Source organism: Babylonia areolata, chromosome 23, assembly GCF_041734735.1.
Source record: "Babylonia areolata isolate BAREFJ2019XMU chromosome 23, ASM4173473v1, whole genome shotgun sequence".
NCBI classification, from domain to species: Eukaryota; Metazoa; Mollusca; class Gastropoda; order Neogastropoda; family Buccinidae; genus Babylonia; species Babylonia areolata.
The window spans coordinates 12505560-12528119 of NC_134898.1; the positions used below are offsets into that span (position 1 = coordinate 12505560).

General features: G+C 39.6%; 1 protein-coding gene across 2 annotated transcripts in view; it reads left to right on the top strand.

The window, feature by feature from the left end:
* The first annotated feature begins 11756 nt into the window (after positions 1–11756).
* Positions 11757–22560, top strand: part of LOC143297845 (uncharacterized) — a 35031-nt gene continuing 24227 nt past the window's right edge. The window contains exons 1-2 of one of the 2 annotated variants that reach the window (XM_076610364.1): positions 11760–12138; positions 20840–20984. In XM_076610364.1, the coding sequence (XP_076466479.1) occupies positions 20874–20984 (111 nt within the window). In that variant the 5' untranslated portion in view covers positions 11760–12138; positions 20840–20873. Of the gene's footprint in view, positions 12139–20839; positions 20985–22560 lie in introns of both variants that reach the window. The other variant, XM_076610365.1, reaches the window with a different exon arrangement.

The following is a 22560-nucleotide window of genomic DNA, read 5'->3' on the forward strand; positions in this document are numbered from 1 at the left end:
GAACTGTCAGGGCTAAGTGAGTTAAACCCCATGTTGATGGCAACATCTGCTTGATCATGGAAATATTTGGAATGGAGACCATCATCACATTGTCCATCATTATGGAGAATGTCATCATTACATTCACTTTGAATCAATGCCAAAGAGACAAAAACTTGCATAAAGTGGAGGGGAAATGGAATTCACATTTAGAGCAGGAAACGAGACTTTAAACACTTCTGTTTTTGTACGTGGCAACTGCCACAGTCACTTGTGTCAAGTTTGTAATCATTTTTATCCCACCATTTAGGCAACCATACTCCTGTCTTCAGGGATTTACTAGATGGGTATTCTTGTGTTGCTATAACCCACCAGTGCTAACATGCATTGCAGAATGTGTAATGTGCATATTTGATGTTCTACACAAAAGGGAGTAAGGCACTTGCACTGGCACATATGTGTTGACCTGGAAGATTGGAGGGGGGGCGGGGGTTATCTCTTCCTTTAACACACCAAGAGCTGATGCCTTAATGAAAATCCACCATCAAAACCCCAGCGCTACAACCACCCGGCTCTCACACCCATGAAGTTCAAGACAATTTTTCATTATTTCTGATTCATTGAAGATGATAATGAGGATGCAACTGAGATCCATTTTGGTTTCACGCCAGTTATGACAGGGATGAACTACCTCCGGCCATACAGCATAGAAGAGCCTGTAGTGCTGATGAATCATTTTGGTTGTGTTCAATCGTCGTCGTCTTGTTTGCCTCTTCACAGTGTCACTTCAGCTTGCCCAATGAATGACATCATCTTCTCCAAGTCATGTCTGGAGCCATTGAGCTTGGTTTGTAGTGGGGTTGGTGTCGGCCGCATGATGTCTCTGAGCCCCTTCAGCAGGAAACAGGTAAGTAGAATGTGTTCTGGAGTTTGGTTTTCAACACCACAGGAGCAGGTGGGATATAATGTTGGCTTCATCTTCCTGAACAGGTAGGAATTTAGATGGCGGTGGCCAGTTCTTAATCTCATGATCATCATCTGCTGCCAGCATTCAAGAAGGTGATATGCATTCCTCGTGGTGCTCAGTCGCACCATTGCCCTCATGAGGATCATCTTCTATGCGAATCTGACGCTGTTTTCATCTTGCTCCAAGTTTGGCAAGCGATCTGCTGCTTCATTCTCTGGGAATTTGCAGTGGGCTGGCATCCATCGCAGGACTACTTGTCTTCTCTTGGCAACTTCTTGAAGTCTTTTCATGAGGCAAGGAAGTTTGTCTTCTGAGAACAAAAAGCGCATCAAAGAGTTAGACAACTTGGGGACAGTCGCTCTTTTGAGTCAAGAACCAATGTTGCAGCCTGCATGAGGGCCTGAATTTCAGCCAAGTAGTTGGAGCAGTGTTGTGTTCAGTGATACCAGTTCTGATCCAGTACAAGTAGCATGAGACACCAGTAATACCAGTTGTGATTCAGTACAAGCGGCATCAACACCACATGCAAGCCCCTTTCTGGTGGCAGTAGTCACTTCATCATGGAGACAGACTTGGCAAGAGACTCCATTCAGTTTCAGTAGCTCACCATGATGCATGATACGAAAAAAAAATTCAAAACTCATAATGGTACCAACTCAACATGATAAAAACTCAGAATGATACAAAGTCACCATTGCTATGGAAATAAAGGAGAAACAGAAACCATACTCACCATGAGCAAAGAGGGCATGAAGCACTGCCAAATTGGAGACATTTTTTTCATGGTCCCATATCTGTTAGTGAGGATAATTATAATCATGCTGTGAAGATGTTGGAGACTACTATGGTTGTACACAGTTTTCTCTTCCAGGTTAAGAGCCAATCTGAACTGAAATTAACCAGGGAGAAAGGGCATGGGGAGAGTCGCTTCACAAACACTTCCAGTTACAGCATACCTTTTCTTCTCTCATTTCACCGACTGCATGATGCAACTGTGTGCCACGGTGCAGTAACTTGCTTTTCTTCGTTTCTGCATTTGTAAGCACCAGTGATCATCGTCGCTTTTATGAGTACAAACGTTTTTACCCTGCTGTTGAAGCAGCCATACCATACTCATAGGTGTGCATTTTGAGTATGAATATGTTTCCATAGTCATCCAAACATTGACATGGATAACAGAATCATTTTTGTACGTATTTGACCTTCTAAATGTGTAACACTCAAAGGGGATCATGGCTATGCCGGTCCACACATGTATTGACTTGGAGATCAGAAAAACGATTTTTTTTATTAGAGAAATTCTTTGGGATGGTTGCTTCCACATTTTCCTGACAAGCTGAAGAATGCAGTTTCCAAAAGCAGTAGCCACCTGTAGAACAGTCTCATATTAGACCGAATGTCAGCATCATGGTAACATATCGCCTGATCTTTCAAACAGGTATTCTGATGCACATCCACTCGTAGGTTAAGATGTTTGGTGTCATTTTATAACCCTTTGATACCAGAAACACAGTGTCCTTACAGACACTTGGGAATCTTGTTCCTAATTTTATTTTCCTCTTCGGAATCAGACTTTTGATCTTCAGTGTCATCTGCACACAAATGATACTTGACAAGCAGGTAGAGACTTCCTGGCATGGTTGATGTTATTATTACTTATTTAGGTGTGTCTGATGTCATGGCAGATTTTACAATGCTACTTAAAACATCCAAGCGGTGATTTTATCATTAAAATGATGTAATGCTTTAGCTGTTTCCTCATCAAGAAACCCTGTATCCTCGGAACTGACGTTATCTTAATCCAGCATCTTTTTAAATGCCTTGTCAGTAAGAGTGTCGTTTTGACACAAATAAGCTGTACAAAATATCTCTCAGCAAATTGGCTAATTTTTCCTTTACTCTGTTACTTGTGTTTGCGCCGCATTCATATGTAAGGATATTACTTTAGTAATCAAAAACTGCCCTGAAGGAATAAACATGCCCCTCTGCTGTACCACATTCCAGCTCCTATGTGATGTTTCCAAAGAATGCTGATACAACTTCTGCTATCCCATGCAAATCTTCTGCATTTATTCTTTAAAAAAATAAATAAATAAAAAATAAATGTTGAATTTCAAATGGAATATATCCTTCCGCAGCAAAGATGTCATTTATCCCTGTCAGACGACACCTCATAATCATTTGTTTGTGACGTTCCAGCATTCCATTGGAGATGCACCTTAACATCACTTGGCAAAGCTTGGAGTTCTTCGTTCGTGGGCTGTGACTCCCTCGTTCACTCAAGTCCACGAGTGGGCTTTCACATGAATGACAGTTTTTTGCCCCCGCCATGTAGGCAGTCATACTCCGTTGTTTGGGGGGAAAGCTTGAAGTCAAGAACATCCAACCAAACTGTAAAAACATGTTTTTCCCAGTCACCAGCACCAAAGTCTGATCTCAGAGATGTTCGAACAAGTTCAGTATCACTGCATATTGAAGTCTGTGTTTGTTGCTCTGCTGATATTATTTCAACTTGCTTAAGTTCATGTTTACACAGTCTTTAAATACTGTGGTTTTGCTTGTTAAGGACAAATAGAATGATTTGTGCCATGTGAGTTTATCTTTATGGTAGAGAATATTGTCTCTGAATTTGTCAATGCATTTCAGATGTGTTTTGTTATTGGCTTTTAATCTTTCTACAATACTATCAATCACGCTGTCCTTTGTTGCTGCTCTGGATTGGTAAAGCTCGTTTTCCACAAATCCAAGTCGAATTGCAAAGCCCAAAGTCAATTTCCATGGGCAGTCTCACGATTTGTGGACGGGTGTATGGTGCTTCACTTCTTAATGACAGGAAACTAAAAACAGACTAAAAGGAAAAGTTTCAGAGTAACTGAATTCAATGTGCAAAATAACTGACAAAAACTGTGAAATATAGCCTTTTTTATTTTTTATATTATAAACATAAACCTTCCTCATCGTCTTTATCGCAGCCACAAACATATGAAGCGATGGGAAAATACTGATGAACGAATTCCAACGACCAGCAGAAATAATTGGACTGAAATAATGATACATGTCCACCATTTTATGTGACGTGTTCTGTAAAATTTTCAACTGGTCTCTGAAGGACTGCTCTGTCCCCAGCATCTGGAAAAAAATCTACTATCTGTCCTATCCTCGAGAAAAAGAACCCAGCCGCACTAAATGATTACCGTCCTGTTGCCCTGACTTCAATAGTGATGAAATGCTTTGAAAAAATTGTTCTCCGCTATCTTCTTTCTTTCACTGAACAGCAGCTTGACTCTCTTCAGTTTGCTTATAAAGCACACAGAAGTACTGACGATGCTATCCTAACTCTCCTTCATAATGCTTTCCTTCATTTGAATAACACGGGATCTTTTGTTCAAATCCTTTTTTGTTGACTTCTCTTCTGCATTTAACACAATACAACCTCATCTCCTTGTCCTCAAAATGCTAGGCTTGGATGTTGGTCCGAAGCTTACTCTTTGGATAGTAAGTTTTCTTCTCAATAGAACTCAGTACGTCCGCTTTCATTCTGCCCACTCTTCTCTAAACTCAACTTCTACTGGTGCACCCCAAGGTACAGTGCTGTCCCCTGTTCTATTTACACTGTACACAAATGACTGCAGAGGCACGGAGGAAACTCCTGTCATAAAATATTCTGATGATTCAGCTATTGAAGATCTGTCCAACTCTGATGCTATTTATTTCAGTGGAATTAAAATGTTCTGTTCTTGGTGTGAGGAAAACTATCTGGATCTCAACGTATTGAAAACAAAAGAAATGTTAATAGATTTTCGGAAAGACCCCTTGCCTGTAGCTAACCTTGTTATTGATGGTCAAACAGTAGAGAGGGTCAATGAATGTAGATATTTAGGGACCATCTTAGACAATAAGCTGACTTTTGACAGAAATGTTGATTCCATTCATAAGAAATGTCAATCTAGAATTTTTTGTTTACAGAAGGTATAAATTCAACTATTCTTCAAAGTTATTATCGATGTTGTATCGAGTCCGTGCTCACAGTTTCATTTATGTGCTGGTATGGAAGTTTGGGAGTGAGGAGTAAGCGTGTTTTGAACGATGTCATGAGTGTATGCAGTAAAATTGTGGGAATGAAACAAGCTAGTATGCAAGAACTGTATGAAAGTCGAGTGGTTAAAAAAAAAGCAGGCAGATAGCAACTGACGACGCCCATATTTTAGCAAAGTATTACGAGCTATTGCTATCAGGACGACGCTACAGAACTTTTAAGTTGAAATCCAGAGCTCTGAAGACTTTTATTCCACGTACAATCCACCTTTTAAATTCTTGAGAACTGTGTGTGTGTGTGTGTGTGTGTGTGTGCGCGCGCGCGTGCGCGCGCGCGCACTCTCATGTGAGACGTGTGAAAGTCCGTGCATGATAGGTTGTACCTTGTTCTAGTTATGTGTGTGTGTGTGTGTGTGTGTGTGTGTGTGTGTGTGTGTGTGTGTGTTTACTGAGTTTAAAAACGTGACAGTTGGTTATTATGAATGTGCAATATGTAGGATGAATGTACAATGAAATATGTCTAATGCTAACGTCCATATTCTAAATATATTTCTGTTAATAATTACGATGTAATAATTAATTGCAATGTTTCAAAAGCGAATATGTGAAATGCTTTTATTTGAGAACATATGTTTATTACTCTTATTTAATCAAGTAAACCGCGTGTGTGGGGTGGGTGGTGGGTGGGCGGGTGCGGGTGTGTGCTGATTATCTGGTTGTGGTTTTCCGCAATTTATCTTTATTCTTATCTTATCTGTCTATTATAATCAATGTGTAATATAGTAGGCTATGTTTATAATTATATTCAAAATAATGTTTCTTAATTCTTTCTGTTTTTACATTAAGAATACCAGTTATTACCTGCAGTGTGTGGATGTATGTATGAAACGGTGTATGTGATATATTTTACGTTTGTGTCTTCGTAATATTCGTAAAAGCTGTTGTTGATTTTTAGAGTTATGGTCCCCATGTTGTTTACTTGTCTATGTTGTGATAATGCATCTGACCAAATTTCTCCAGTTGGAGATAATAAAGTTATTCTTATTCTTTTGCTTTCTGATATGTCGGCTCAAATATTGATCGAGCAAGGTAATATCCGTGCTGGACCTGCTGGGGATGTCCGTCACCAACTCACTTTAGTATCCATCTAGGATGTTAATTGTCTTCTGTAAAGCATCATTTACCAATGTTTATCATCAGATTCTGAACCCCAGCAGCAAGCTTGAGAATTAACGCCGGTGAATGTAAAAAGCAGCTTTTTTCATTCAGTTGTCATACCAGAAGGCAAAATCTTCAAAAACGTCATTTCGCATATAAAAAAAAAAACAACAACACACATTCAAGAAGACAAACTCGGCGTGGTATATAATCCAGTTATTAGCTTCGTGGACATTACCACAGCCAGATCTGTGTGTCTGCCATTTTGTTTTGTTTTGTTGTTGTTTTTTCAATATGGCGGCCGAAATATCAAGATATCTGCTGGAGATGTTCATCAACATCCCATTTAAGCATCCAGCACAGGTTTGTCATCAAATATGCATCATTTACGAATTTTATCATTTCTGAATCCAGCCGTGCAGCGGCCGCCATCCGGAATAACTGTTATTACAAAATAGCAAAATGTGAAATGAACTTGCTGAGTGGGAGAAGAGATGGGACATGTCGTTCTACCCAGGGAAGTGCACCACGCTGCCAGTGACCCGCTGCAGGAAGGTGCTACAGCCTACGTACCAGCTCCACGGGCACACCCTGACCACCGTTGACAGTGCCAAGTACTTGGGCGTCACCACCACGAAAGACCTGAGCAAGAACGAGCGCATTGACACCGTGTGCTCCAAGGCCAACAAGACTCTTGGGTTCTTGCGCCGCAGCCTGAAGACTGGCTCGCGAGGGATCAGTCAAGGAGACGGCGTACAAGGCCTGCGTACGGCCTATCCTAGAGTACGCCACTACAGTCTGGGATCCCCACACGCCGGCAGCACAACATTGACAGGTTGAAGGCTGTTCAGCGTCGCGCAGCCCGGTTCGTCATGAGGCGCTGCCGCAACCCTTCAAGCGTGTCGAACATGATCGACCAACTGTGGTGGCCCTCCCTGGAATCCAGGCGCCGGACTGCCCGCCTTTCTACTTTACCGCATCCAGCATAACACTTTCACCATTGGCAGCATCAAGGTCAAGCTCCAGCCACTGTCCGCTCGCCAGAGAAGAGGCCACAACCAGCAGCTCGCTCTGCCTCAGTGCGGGACCCAGTACTAGTATTAGAGACTGGAACGACCTCCCCCAGGAAAATGTGGATGCCAAGACCATTGACACGTTAGTGTTAAGGGCCTCCAGTCTCCCCCAGTAGCTCACTTTTTTACCACCACCACCACCCCACCCCCACCCCACCACCCCCCTTCCCCAGTGCGCATCCGACCTCCCCTCCAAGTGACAGAATAGTCAACATGACTGCGGTCACTTCAATGGAAGAAGAAGAAGAAACCTTTTTATTTTGTCAAACCAAAGTAAACTCTTCAAAAACGACTTTATTCATCCAAAGACATTCAATTGAATGGACATAAGGCAGTGTGCAAAGTGGACCTGGACCGAGGCCCTGGTGAAGGCCATGCCCAGACCCGCCGTGCGAAACACTGACGGCCGTCCCTCGCATGTCGGGCAGAGAAAAAGCCCTGCACGGGCAAATCCCTTTTCAAGCTCTCTGTTGATGGTCACTGCTTAAAAAAAATTTAAAAAAAAAAAAAAAATTTAAAAAAAGGTGGATAGCGCATGCCTTCTTTTGGCCCCTTTGCTAGCTGAAGCCAGTAATCAGCCATTTTGCGACTTGTGTCAGTATAGCGCAAAGCGGTAACTTTATATAATGAAGCCGAGCTTGCTTTCCGGCAAGCTCTCACTTGCTCGCGGCGTAAGTTAAGCTGACATTCCTGTGTACCTCCACAGCAAGTTTGCGCTGTCACTGTATTGTTTTCCTGTAATAACTTTGATAAGTAAACCATTGGAAGATATTAATCCAGACACAACATTTGGCATGTCGTAGGGGCAAGCATAACACGATTTCTTCGAAGTTACATGGTTACAGTTGAGAAACTACCACCGTTAGCAGACGACTTCTCAACGGACTGACGGCCGGATACGAGGAACAACATGGCGTCTAACTGGCTTCAGTTTTCCTGGCCAATGAGTTATCAAGTGTCTAAACTGCTACCCTGGCTTTTTAGTTTCCTTTCTTTCCAAGATGGGCAGCGGCCGGCGAAAAAGAATTCGTGAGGATCATGCCATTCATTCACTCAGAGTGATGAAAATCATTCTGACAGAGACCTTCTCTCCGCTGCCTAAGACAAAATAGTGGCCAAAGTGCTAGGAAATAGTGTGTCAATTTGTCACTTCTTAATCAATAAAGCCAAATTGCACAAACTCTCTCTCTCTCGCTCTTTCTCCCCCCCTCTCTCTCTCTCTCGTTCAGATGGCAAAAAATGAACTATGTAGTGAAACTGGAGCAATATTTGGCTATGAACATCATGTGACAAGATAGAGGTACATAATGCATCAGCTTTAACAAAATAAAGATTTTATTCGTTTTTCTTCAACAAATTGCACAAACACCCCACCTTACCCTCTCTCTCTCTCTCTTCTCCCTTTTCCCCTCGTTCTTTGGTTCAGATTGCTAACAATGAACTATCTAATGAACGTGGAACCACATTTGGTTATGAATATGAATGGACGGACTTCGTTAATATTGTGTTTATACAGATGTGTTTCATCTACTGTAATCCAACTAGTGTGTGCTGCGAAAAAACCGTGTCTTTATATGGTAGGTTTTTTTCTTGTCCGCGTTTATTTAGTCTTGTGACACTGACAGTGACATTAGCTGTTGATACGATTTGTCTTGTTTTCCAGTGCAAGGGTGGTTGCATTGCCGTTTTTCCATAGTACTTGTGTATCATTAGCCTTTTTTCAGTGTAGTGACCTCACACACAGACATGACGTGCGAGCGCGTGCATACACACACACACACACACACACACACGCACATGCACACGCATTCACTGGCACACACACGCACGCACCTACACACACACACACACAAACACACACGCACATGCACACCGGCACTCACACAATGACACACAAACGCACACACACACACACATGCACACACTCACCGGCACTGTCACGGTCACACACACACACACACACACACACACACACTGTCACACACACACACACACACACACACACACACACACACACACTGTCACACACACACAAACACACACACACACCGGCACTGGCAAGTGGCAGTGCGCCCTACTCGCATACCTCCAAAGTCCGATCAGTGCACCCGCCCCCCCTGGCCCCCCACCCCACCCCGCATCCCCGGCTCCCTCCCCCTCCCGTCAGTCCCCCACACTGACCCACTTTAACACTTGTTCAGTCTGGTTTGGCGTCAGTCTAATATATTCTTCGATAAATTTTGTATTCCTACTAAACGGGAGCCGGAGTTCCCCCGGCCTTATGTGGGCATAAATCTGATACGTTCCCGTACGTGCGCATTGGATTCAGTCACAACCTGAATAACACCACAGACTGCACCTGCATGTACGGTCTAAGCTTTTAGACAACACCCAACACCTAGTTAGCACGATGAAAAACTGATTCGACACATGGTCTCAGATTAGGGTGGGCGCACACACTCTTTCAAAAACCGTGCCGGCCGTGACGGCACAGAGGTGTCAGTCATTCCGGCGATCTTTGGAAACTGAACGACTGAAAGACTTTAAGGCATCAGTCCAATCACTGAGCCTTTTTTGTTACCGTTTATTTTTGTGACTGTTTTTCATTTTATTCCATTTATTTGTGTGTGTGTGTGTGTGTGTGTGTGTGTGTGTGTGTGTGTGGTGTGTGTGCCAAGTTAGATAAATCAAAATAGATCAGTTTGTTTCCCTTTCCTTGGATAACCCCGCCACTCATTTTACAGACAGCCATTAATTTTGATCAAAACAGCTCTAGCTCCACATATCCATCGCAGAACAGCCTTAAAAATTGATTATCTTCGATTCACTGAGTTTCAGTCACTTTTACCGACTGCCGACTGACATCAGTCAGTGGCAATTCTTATTCGATTGCCATTGAAGCCGTTATATAGAGACGGCGTTTCACAAAAGTCCGGGATCAACAGTTAATCGGCTTATGACTGAAAAACTGTGTGACCGGATTCACTTGTGGGCCTTTTGATAAAGTCTGGCGTTGACGGAAGCACTGCAGAGGTGTGTTGCGGTTTGTGTGTGTGCGTGAGCCTCGTGTCTGTTTGTGTGCGGTGAGAGCCAGAGATCAGAGACATCCTGAAACGGAGGCGGAGCGCTTGTGTGTGTGTGTGTGTGTGTGTGTGTGTGCCTATGTACGTGCGTGCGCGCGCGCGTGTGTGTGTGTCAGTGCCGTGTCAGTGTGTATGTGTTAGTGTCAGCGTGTGTCAGTGTGTGTGTGACCGTACGGGCGTCAGTACTGTGCCACGTGACTGAGTGTCGGCACCGTGCCGCCGGCAGTGCGAGCACGGTGTCGGTGTGCGAGTGCACCGTGTGTGTCAGTGTGTGTGTCAGTGTGTGTGTGTGTGTGTGTGTGTGTGCGCGCACGGTGGTATCACGTCAGTGTCACGCCGGGTAACTATAGGAGAGAAACTGAGAGAGCGACTGAGAACACACTGACACACACACACCCGGCCACAAACACTGTTTGTGGCACACACACACACACACACACACACACTGACACACACCCACACGCACACACTGACACACACACACAATCAATTAATGTGTCAGGTGTGGAAAAGAGATCGACTCGGTAATCGAGAGAGTGACGATTATTATAGTTTTATGCCGCTAACGCAGTTTGTTGGGGGGGAAAAAAAGAACGAAGAAAAAAAGGTAACAAGTTTACCCGGGGCCAACTACATAATTATATAATCGATCGATGATGTACATGCTGTTTATAATTTGACTGTCCACACAGGGATATATAGCTTGAAAGATTAATTTCGGCGAATGGAAAACTGCCGACAAATTCATTGTCGGGATTGTCCGTCTACCAGTCAACAGGTACATGATTTCAAAGGTAAACCGTGGCTGAAGAGAAGAAACCGGATTAATGTATTCCGCTGTTGATCTACTGCCACTAATATATACACTTCCAGCACCTACCGTCGTAAACGGACTCCTGTCCTCTCCTTGTTTTTCGCTAACCAAGACTATCATTTAAAAATAATGAGTAAAACAAATACGCTGCGATCTAACAGAATCCTCACAATGATGAAGGCGGTAGTCGAGGGAAAGAAGAACAGTGTTAACAAGACTGCGCATGTTTGCAAATACGTCTGTTTAGTTCAAGCATGCGTCAAAGCGTGGTCAATGTTGTATACATCTGTTAAGAATAAGAAGAAAAGAGCAGATGCCTGACCTAAGCAGAAACCAGCGTGTTCGTCAGGGCCTTGTATTTTCTGGATTTTTGTCGTGAAATCCTTAAATGTGTGCAGTGCGGTCGTAGGCCCCTACCATGTGGAACGGTGTCACTCAAATGCGGTTACAGTCATGGTTGCAGTTGATTGTATCATAACGCGAGGTGCTGAAGGTTAAAGCATTTTGTTGATATCGGTTTCTGGGACTGCGCGACACAAACAAACACAGGTGGGGAAACCCAACAAGCGCATGATCATTAGCTTAACTAATGTCCTTGACCTTCGAGGCTGATCGTGACATGTGAAAAGAGTTGTCTGCCATGTATAGAGAACTGTTTATGTTTCGATGAGAACTTTATTGGTATTTTGTCGTGTCGATTTCCAATGGCTCTAAAAAAACACATGATAGATAGAAAACTTTGTTAAGCTCAAGATTTTTATTGCTTTGCAAAATCGTGAGTATATTTACATCATATCTAAAATAAAAACAACGAAGTTCAAGAGTGTAAGTAAGGTTATTTTTAAATACCGGAAGTTTTTTAGTACGCTTGCGCGTAACGCCATATTGTTGAGATTTCGGAGGAGAGAATTCACTGTTTCAGGTGATAGAAAATTGGCAGACATTGTGTGATGCTTTCGATTGTTGATAAGAAGTTATGAACTTGGAATGGATGAGCGATTGAAACAAGGACACGCCAGCAAAACCGAGGTACGTGTCGTGAGGTATAGTGCTGTTCACGCCCATAGCAGACGGGCTAAAATTGGAATGTTTGTCTTGTTTGACTGGGGCAGAAACAGATTATCCGTGTTCTTGATCAGCCGTTATATTTTAGTTTGTTTTCAGGAAGTGTGCAAAGGCATGTTGCAGAGCACTCCATTGCTTCTTGATGTTTGCTTGTGCTTCTGTATCGATAGTGTGCTATGTTTGTTGTGTTGTAGTTCTGCTGAACTTGCTAAACTTGATGTGTTACCCTTGACCCAAGTTCCGCCTTTACTTCAGTGCTGAAGTGCGTAGGCACCGAATTCGATTTCCTTTGTTGGTCACACAGTGCAACGGAACGTTCCTTGACCATTAGTTTTGCTTCCCTAAGTCACCTGTCGTGGCTATCACAATTATTTTATGTTTATAAAGAAGAAAACTATATATTCGTCTGTAGTCACTAAAGTGCCCACTGTCTACCCTTTGGTTGAAAACACAGTACAACGCTGGTTCCAGTTCCTCCCATTTTTACAGTCTTGAATATTAGAGATGTGTTCATGTTGTTTTTTTGCAGCAAAAAACCCCACTAAATAGTACATTAATAATGTCAGTGCTCATAGCAGTTAGTAATGATAATGATTTTATTTATATATCACCCAATCAAATGATTTTGCTCCAAGCACTTTATAATTACAATAGTTCCAATTAAAATCCATCAAAATATGCAGGCTCGTCCAACTAAAGAAGCAAACACGATGAATTATAACAATACATTGCATCAGCGTCAATAGTAAACACCCAAAAATCTAGTTCAAACATCCTAAACCAAGTGCATACATCACAACGTCCAAACAATGCAAAGCCCAACATCAGTCCCACTTTCTCTCCCTCCCTTTCACACAACACCTCAACAAGACACACTGAAAACAAACATGCACACACCCACAGTGTTGCAGGCATCAGGAGTATTATTTCTGAAAGTTAATTAACTTTAGTGCATGCTTTAATTCACAAGCAGTCTAGTTGTAGTACTAATAATATTGAGGATAATAATGAAATGAATAAACCTGCCAGTACCACAGAATACTCCAACAGGGTATTGGTTACGTGCCAGTCATTGATGCATACAGTTTTGAAATCACCCATCAGTGTAGCAGCCAGTTGGTCGAGCTTACAGGGCTTTCGTAGATTTCTCTCATTTTCCTGCAAAACAGTCCGGATTGCTGTTTCAGTGTATGAAAAATGTTACTGTTGTTTATAATCAGTTGGACACCTCGCAACCACAGTGTGAAAAAAAAAATTGTACCAAGCCGGAAAATGAAATGAGATACAAAGAGGCATCTTGCCTCTGCGAATTGTGAAATGTGGTGCAATATAGTGCCAGTTTTGGTTTTTACTTTCCCGCTAGTCTCTTCGATTCAAATTAAGGATGGCTTCGATTATATAGAACATTTGGCTGTAAGGAACCATCATCAGCATTGCAGAGCATGCTGCCGAAAGGAGATGCCTAATGTTGAGAATGATTGAATTGGTGTTCAGAACAGCTGCAGTCTCTTCCATTCTGCACATGTCTGGACAGTCTAAATCTGAGAAATTTCTTTTGCGTTCGTGGGCAGTGTTTGCGTACTTCATTGTTGTTATGCAACAGTGTGGCCCTTTCGAGTAAAATTGAGATCCAATCAAGATATGTACATGCGCACTTTTATGTGGACGACTGTTTCTGTTCCATCATCTAAGCATCCACACAAAGTTTTCAGGGTATGTTTATGCTTCTATAGCCAAGCGTACACATACTGACATAGATAACTATCTTTAAACAGTTAAAGTGCATTTGATCTTTTTTCCTGTGTATAAACTATAATACATAAGAATGGAATTAAACAAGTCGGCATATTATGCTGGCATGGTACTTTAGGAAATTTAACATTTTTAGCGATATAAAATCATTTTGCAACTGTCAAGATTTGGATTTCCTCATAGGAAAATGCTTCCCTAAAATGTAAAAGTAAAACAATGGTATACACAGGCCTACCTATAAGACCAACTCAAATTTTATAATAATGACAGTGTAGATCTGATGTTTTTTAGTTGTACTGCTTTGCTTTTGTTTCTACTTTTGTTCCTTTATATTTATTGAGCCATAATGTGAACAGTTACTATCCAAATTTGTCAGTATAACTCCCATAAGTCAGTGTTTTATTTTCTGTGTTTATCATAACACATTTAACGTCAGCATATTCTCTCTCTCTCTCTCTCTCTCTCTCTCTCTCTCTCAAAACACACACACACACACACACACACACACACACACACACTCTCTCTCTCTCTCTCTCTCTCTCTCTCTCTCTCTCTCTCTCTCTCTCTCAAAACACACACACACACACACACACACATACACACACAGTTAAAAGTTTTGCGTTGTACTTGTACTGTTGTAGGGTGACTGAGGGGGGCAGGAATAAGGAGTTGTTTTAATAACCCATTGATATCAATAATATCCTGCACCAAATCTGAACTCTGCTTCAGTACAATCAGAGGTTGGAGCACTCCCCTCTGTGAAACTGACCCATTCAGTTTCAAAATGACCCATTGATATCAGTAATGTCCTGCACCAAATCAGAACTCTGCTTCAGTACAGTCTGAGATTGGAGCACTCTCCTCTGTGAAACTGCCAGATCCTCCTTACTCAGCATGTTTGAGTGTATTCTGTTGCAGATGGAATACAACATATCTTACTTTTGAATCAGCTTATTTGGGGATGTTTCTGGGGTCTGTAGTATTTATCTTGTACAGTTGTAGAACATAATGCACAATTCCACATTTTCTTAATAAATGCCAGTATTATATTTTGTTTTTAATTGTCTAATTAGACACTGCTTCCCCCCATATTTTCTGATTTTCCCACTTACTGTGCAACACAGTTTTTGTATGTTACAGTTCATGAATTGTTGACTGGTATGTGACAGTGTGACAGTAGACTTTTATGATATACAAAAAAGAACTTGTCATCCAATACAACAAACACTGACATGCCTTATATATATTCTTATATAGTTATTTAAGCATTGCATTGTCTGCTCTGGTAATATAATGTGTCTGTGCTGGCTGTAGATAGATCTTAACAATCATTAATATATTAGCCTGATGAAGCTGACCGGAGGTAATTTCATAGCACATTTAATATTTTACAGAAATGAAAAAAAAAATAATTTATGTTTAGAGTCTCAGTTTCAAACCTGTCATTAGTGTCAAGCCGGTAAAGAACTAAGCCTTTCTAGCCACGCTTTTATAATTTATTATTTTATTTACTTCACTGCCCCAGATTTCATGCCCACTGAGTCAGTGACAAACATTTACTGATGTAGCCTTATTCAGTTGGCTGGGCTATGTATTTAAGCAACTTGGTATGATTTGATTTACTTTGACTGTTTTAGTCTTTTTAAAAGATCATACCAGTACATAATGCACAGTCACATAAAATCTCTGAGTCTGACCAGTAATAGGAATCCACAAGGAATTATATATTGTAAAAAAAAGAAAAAAAAGAAAGAATAAAAAACAAAAAAACTCAAAAAGTTATTTTTGGCAATTGTCTTACATGCCTCATGTGGATTCAGGGTCTTTTGCGATTGATAAATGATGGACTCAACATTTGTCACTGTGTCAGTTGACCAGTAATCTTGTGTGATCAGATCAGCAGCCTGTCCCATAACTTAATAGACAAAACAGTTATGCAACATCAGTTTGGAATCTTGATCAAGTGCCTTTTTTGGAAAGCCATAATGTGCTGATTTAACAGGGCTACAAAATTCCCAGATCATTTTTAATTGTCCTTTGAGTGAGTACAGTGTGTGCTAGAATTTTAAAAAAAGGAAAAAAAGCATATATATTATATTTACTAATTCCCCCCTGTTATTTTCAACAGTTAAAAGTCTTCTAAGTTCTATGGCCAGTTTTTTTGTTTTTTTCATTGGAAAATGAAGACTACCAAACTTGAACAGTGGCATCTATAGTTTTGCTGACTGTTCTAAACTATACCTACTGGACAAAATATTTAATAAGGGCTTAATAAATTCATATTTGTCAACTGTGGCATGTTCAGAGAGGAAGAAATAAAAGGAGTTAATCCATCATTTGCTGACATGTTTTCTAAAACTTATGGAACAGGACTTGTCTTAGTTTTTAAACTCCAGTGATACAAGAAGAAAAAGAAGAAATCTTGTAATTTACCAGTAATACCAGTTAGACAGCAACTTGTGTAAGCTAACCAGTTTGGATCCACTGTGCAAGTTGTGCTGATGATTATGTTTGAGTATGATGATGAGAGATGGATCTGTCTTACATTCGTTTTAACTCAGAGGTGATGACAACAACAGTGATGAAACTGACAACAGCATCTGATCCTCTTTTGTCCATCTGTCCGATCTGACATAATTTCTTAGTGAGTGTCCATGACTTAAGTGAAGGTGCTGTAATTTCACAGAATTTGAGAAGAGGGGGAGAAGAGATAGAGGAGTGGTGAAAGACAATAGGCTGAAGGCCAGACAGAGGGTGGGGTAAAGTGGGTGTGGCACAGTTGTCAGTGAATTGTCTTCTGACAGTGACCAACTGCTGGGAATGGCAACAGCCACTCGTCCACGATTTTCTTGAAATTCAGGGTTAATAATAATAATAATATTAATAATAATAATGGATACTTACTTTAAAAAAAAAAAAAAAAAAAAAAGTTATATAGCACACTATCCAGAAATCTGCTCAAGGTGCTTTACAAAAACACTTTTGTTAACATAACACATTACATCAATGTTACACACCAGAATGTGACTAAACACACACACACACACAATGCATACATACATTTTAACATACATGTGTACCGAACAGCTACCCTCAGCAGCACACATAGGCACACGCAAACATACATAAACATAAGTGCGCGTACACACACACACACACACACACACACACAAGGGTTGACAGACAATAGACGGGAAATACATGTCTTTTGGATTTTTTTACTTTTTCACTTTTTCTTTTGGGGGGGGGGGGGGGTCACTAATCAGTTGACCAATTTATTTATAGAGGAGACAAACTGGATGCATATCAGACACTTTGTCTGATCAATTACAACAAGAAAGGGAATATCATCATAGTGTTCTCTCCTCTAAAGGGAAACATTCTTAGGTGTAAGAGTTAATTCTCTGAGGGCATGATTGACTTTTTATCTTGACCAAACCCATGTATGTCATTCGTGGGACAGTTATTCACTTACATGACTATAAGTGTTGTGTGTTGTGGTTGTTATCATAAACTTATGAGCCATTTTATTTTATTTTTACAGGTATAATCAGACAGTAAGCATGCTATTTCCAGCTGTATTTTGTTTGTTTTCTTTTTGGCTGTCATTCTGTGGAGGTTGAAATAGCATAAAAATTATATTTTCACTTTGAAATGCCTGAATAGTTATCTGGAACGAAAAATAATTGGGGGAAATAGCCCAGATTTTTAATACACGTTTATTTTCCTTTACAAAAATGTTTACTTTCGTTCTGTAACTCATACTGTCATAGTATGTGTGCTGGAATTTAAAAAAAAAAAAAATTTTTAAAGCCCCAAAATTCACTGCCAAAGGGGAGACCACTTTGAAAAAAAAAGGTTATTTTATTTTGTTTTATTTTTTTTTACAAAATTCTGTGCCACTGAACTTGATGATGACAGGCAATTAGCATTTTGTGAAAAATGGTGGTTGATGTTGTTTCAGTGGGAAAAAAGGGGTAATTTATTTAACTGAATATGAATTATAATGGATGAAATTATAGGCCATATCAAAGCAGTCTGAGTAAGGAAATAATATATGAATAAAAAGTGCAAATTTGGCATGTTTTGACAATTTCAGATAAACAGTAAGACTTAACAATAACAGTTAACTGTTAAGAGAACTTAGGCATAGTCTCAATAAGGTAAGTGTAAAGGTAAAGAAACAAAACCTGGTTGATTTCTGAACAAATTTTGAATTGGCATTAAAACAAACAGGAAGAGCAAAAAGTGTTATATATATAATATAAACTGATTAAGATTAACAAATATATATATATAATATAAACTGATTAAGATTAACAAAAGGGAAATGACAGTCAAGCTTACACATTCCAAGCAGTGTTTAGAGTGTATTTATTTTATCATTATTTTTGTATTTGTATTTCTTTTAATCACAGTAGATTTCTCTGTGTGAAATTCAGGCTGGGAGAGTGCATTGCTACACTACAGGGCCACCCTTTTTTCTTCTTTTTTTAAAATAATTTTTTACTGCATGCAGTTTTATTTGTTTTTCCTATCGAAGTGGATTTTTCTGCAGAATTTTGCCAGGAACAACCCTTTTGTTGTTGTGGGTTCTTTTACGTGTGCTAAGTGCATGCTACACACGGTATCTCGGTTTATGGTCTCATCCGAATGATAGCATCTAGACCAAAACTCAAGGTCTAGTGGAGGGCGAGAAAATATCGGCGGCTGAGCCGTGATTCGAACCAGCGTGCTCAGATTCTCTCGCTTCCTAGGCGGACGCATTACCTCTTGGCCATCTCTCCATTATGTCTTATATGCTCAGTTCTGACACTAGAGCTGTTGAATTTTGTGTCTGTTTTGTTTGGGATCTGGCAAATGAACTTGATTCCATTATTTATAGCAATTTAAAATGTTGTTGTTTGGTTGTTTTTATGTGAGGATGCATCTCTCATGTCTGTCTGTCTCTCATGTCCATTTGTTAATACTACAACTACTTTTGTTTCAGTTGTTCTCAGTTTAGAAATTAGAACCATAGGACTCTGGAGTGTTTTTAGGGCAGAATTGGTGTTACAAATTAAATTGTTTTTTGTTTGTTTTTTATCATGCTGTTACATTAATGGATTCATTGAATCTGTTGAAGTTCAAGTTTTAGATTATCATATGGTTTGCAAAATTGTGTTTACTGCACTTATTTGACCTGCCTTATTAATGCTTGTCTAGCCTTGAAAAAAAAGAAGATAACTTTGTCTCGGCAATTTGAGACAGGTATGTTTCCCATTCACAGGAAGTAATCAGAGCTGATTTTTCTCCCATGTCATAGTTGAAAATTCTCCCCTATCCTTCTTCCTTTTAGGTTGCAAGTGAAGCATGAAATGGTGTGTATGCACACATTAAACTTAACTGTAATCTGAATCAGTATCGGGGGTTCTCTGTGTCCCTTGGTTATAGTTTCAAGAAAAAAAAAAACACCTCTTAAAAAAAAATTCTAATGTGAAGAAGTAAAGCACTTTTGTATACATCATTACATGTAATAAATGTTGTAATGACTTGTACCTCAAGAGCTCAGTTATTTAGATAAGTTGTCAACACATCAGATGCATTAGCTGTTGAGGTTGCCTTTCTTTGGCCAATGCCGTAGTCTTTCTTTTTTATGATTAAAAAAAAAAAAAAATTTTTTTTTTATATACTAACACTGGTAACAGTTACACAGTGATCTTGTGTTGTAAATCTGTGTCTCAGAGCTGTGATCCAAATCACTTTTGAATGATTTGATCCATATCATTTTGATTTTTATGAGCCATGGAAATTGAGTTAAAACATAGACAGTTGTGTGTAGCAGTAGTGTAGCTTCATTTAACATCTTTTCACACATATGTAATATTAGGTGAGTGAGTGATGGGTGCAGAGAAGAGTGGTTAGAGCGAAGGACTTACAAAGTTACATTAGAGAGTTTTGGGTTCAAATCCCAGTAGCCACACTAGGTAGCTTAAGGTCTCTTATTTTAATTTCATATTTCAAGACAGAGCATCTTTTCCTCTTGAGATTACTTATCAATGTATGTCTGCTAAAAAATATGTCTTTGCATGTGTGTTTGTACACAAAAGAAGAAATGTTGCATGGTATTTTTAATAATGCACTGCATGTTTTGTTGTATTCACAAGTTCCTCTTTTTGTGTCCTTTGATGATGATCACTGTTGATATTCTTTTTATTGTGTTCACTAGTTTAATTGATATATTCAAGTTTACAAGTGTATGTTTATCCAGCATTTCATTTTCAATGGCAAATATTGAAATAACTGATTATTTTTGCAGAAACTGATAAACATTTGTCTCTCTCTCAGTCACTGTCTTTCGTCTGTGTCTGTCTCTCTCTTTTCCTCTGTCTCTGTCACCCTGTCTCACACACACCCACACGAAGTTACTCCAGCCCCCAACCCCACCCTCACACACAAACACTAGATGAACATGGTAAAGATGTAGACAAAAACCTAATTACATTGCTATTTGGCTGAAAAAGGTTGAGTGTTTTTGGACATCTTTTTATTTGAAATATTGAAGCAAGACATTGAAGTTGAACACCATGCCATGTTGTGAATAATTTGATACAACTTTATTGTCTTTTTTATCAGTATATGTTGTATGAATGTCTTGAAGCTTTTGTATTCTTTGGGAAAAAAGCATAATGTATCCTTTTTTTGTTTTGTTTTTCTCAAGTTCTGTGGGGAAAAAAGAGCATAATGTTGTCATCTTTTCTGTTGCTTTGTTCAGGTATAAGCAGGGGGAAAAAGAAAGGAAAAAATAAAGAAGAGCTTACTGTTGTCATGTTTTCCATTGCTTAGCTTGAGTGTATGTACTGTCAAAGTAGTTTGGGGTGTGTGTTGTTTGCTGACTCCCTTTTTTGTTTTCCTGTTTGCTTTTTTTTTTTAGAGTGTGCTGTGCATCTTTAGTTGTGTGTGAAGCAATGGCACAACCTTCGCTGGGGTCTACCATGCCGGAGCTGCAACTGCGGCATGAACTAAAGAGCCGTTTCCCTGAGGTCACTAGTTCAACAGTTGTGAAAGTAATGAAGTTGGTGAGGGATTACATTTGCCTTTGAAGATTGTGTTTGCATGTGTGTGTGTGTGTGTGAATGTTCATGCATGCGTGTGTGTGTGTGTAAAATTGAAAATGTAGGAATGGAAAGGGGAGAGAAGATGTGAATGGCAAGAGGTGAGATATTATGATATGCATTTCATATTTACATATATGTATATATATATGGTGTGTGTGTGTGTGTGTTGTGGATTGGGTGGGGGTTGCAGTTCTGTGCTGTTGACAGATGTTTGTTCGTTATAACATTGATTAGTGTAAACAAGTGACTGAGGTCTTTTGATATATATGGTGTGTGTGTGTGTGTGTGTTGTGGATTGGGTGGGGTTGCAGTTCTGTGCTGTTGACAGATGTTTGTTCATTTTAACATTGATTAGTGTAAACAAGTATAAACAAGTGACTGTAAATATCCAGGCTCACTAAACTAAGTTGTGTGTGTGTGTGTGTGTGTGTGTGTGTGTGTGTGTGTTTAAAACTTAAACCTGGGCATTTTCCCAGAACTTTACAACTACTGAGATAGTAGAACACAAACTTAACTTGGACCTCTTCAGTCATCACCAGTATGAGATCTATAATTATGGTATGCAGGTGAGAAGTGAAAGGTGAAGGTCATACCTGTAAAAAAAAAATGGTTTGCATTAAAAACAAATTTGCAGGTACAACTGATATGCCCTGCCGCATACGATTTTGAAATGACCCATCAATGTGGCTGCTAGTCAGCCACTTAATCATTTTTCGTAAAATTGGTCATGCTAATAAAAGGTCTATTGTACATTTCTCTTTTTATCCTGCAAAACAGTCATGAGAGCAGAACTTTTCAAGGTCTGAAAAATACAAAGTTTTTGCTTTACTGTTCACCGAGCAGGTGAAGATAGTGAAAAAACCCACAAAACCAAAAAAACAAAAATCTTGTTCCAAGCTGTGAAATGAAATTAGGTACCTTCACACAAGTTCAAGTACAATTTCACAGCAATCCGCAGATATTTTTTTCCATTTCTTTAAAAAAAATTTTTTTTTTTTTTTCAATTAAATTTAAAGCCATTTCAGAAGCCATGGCCAGTTAGAGGTCAGGTCACAATATTCTGTTGCAAGATGTATTCACTGTGCATTGTCTTTTTTTTTTTCATTCCTGAATTCCTGTGTGGAATAAAATGGGTATTATATGCAAGTCATAAAGGCCTCTCCTGTTTACACACACACACACACACACACACACACACACACACACGCACATATATATATATATTATATATATATATATATATATATATATATATATATATAAGAAAGAGAAGAAAGCATACACTTTGTGTGTTTGTTTCAGAGATATCTTTAAGCGTTAATTTTGCTCTAAAAAAATAAAATAAAATGGGGGTGGAGGGGGGTGGGGGATCTAGTATGTCTTTTGCACTGTGGTAGCGAACCTAGATTTATGACATCTTGCCACATATTTTAATTCAAAGAATTGTTTTCTGGAACTTGAAAAGTTGGCATGATTGATAGTATGCATGCAGAGTTCTTTTTTTTTCTTTTTTTTTTTTTTTTTTTTTGTTTGTTTG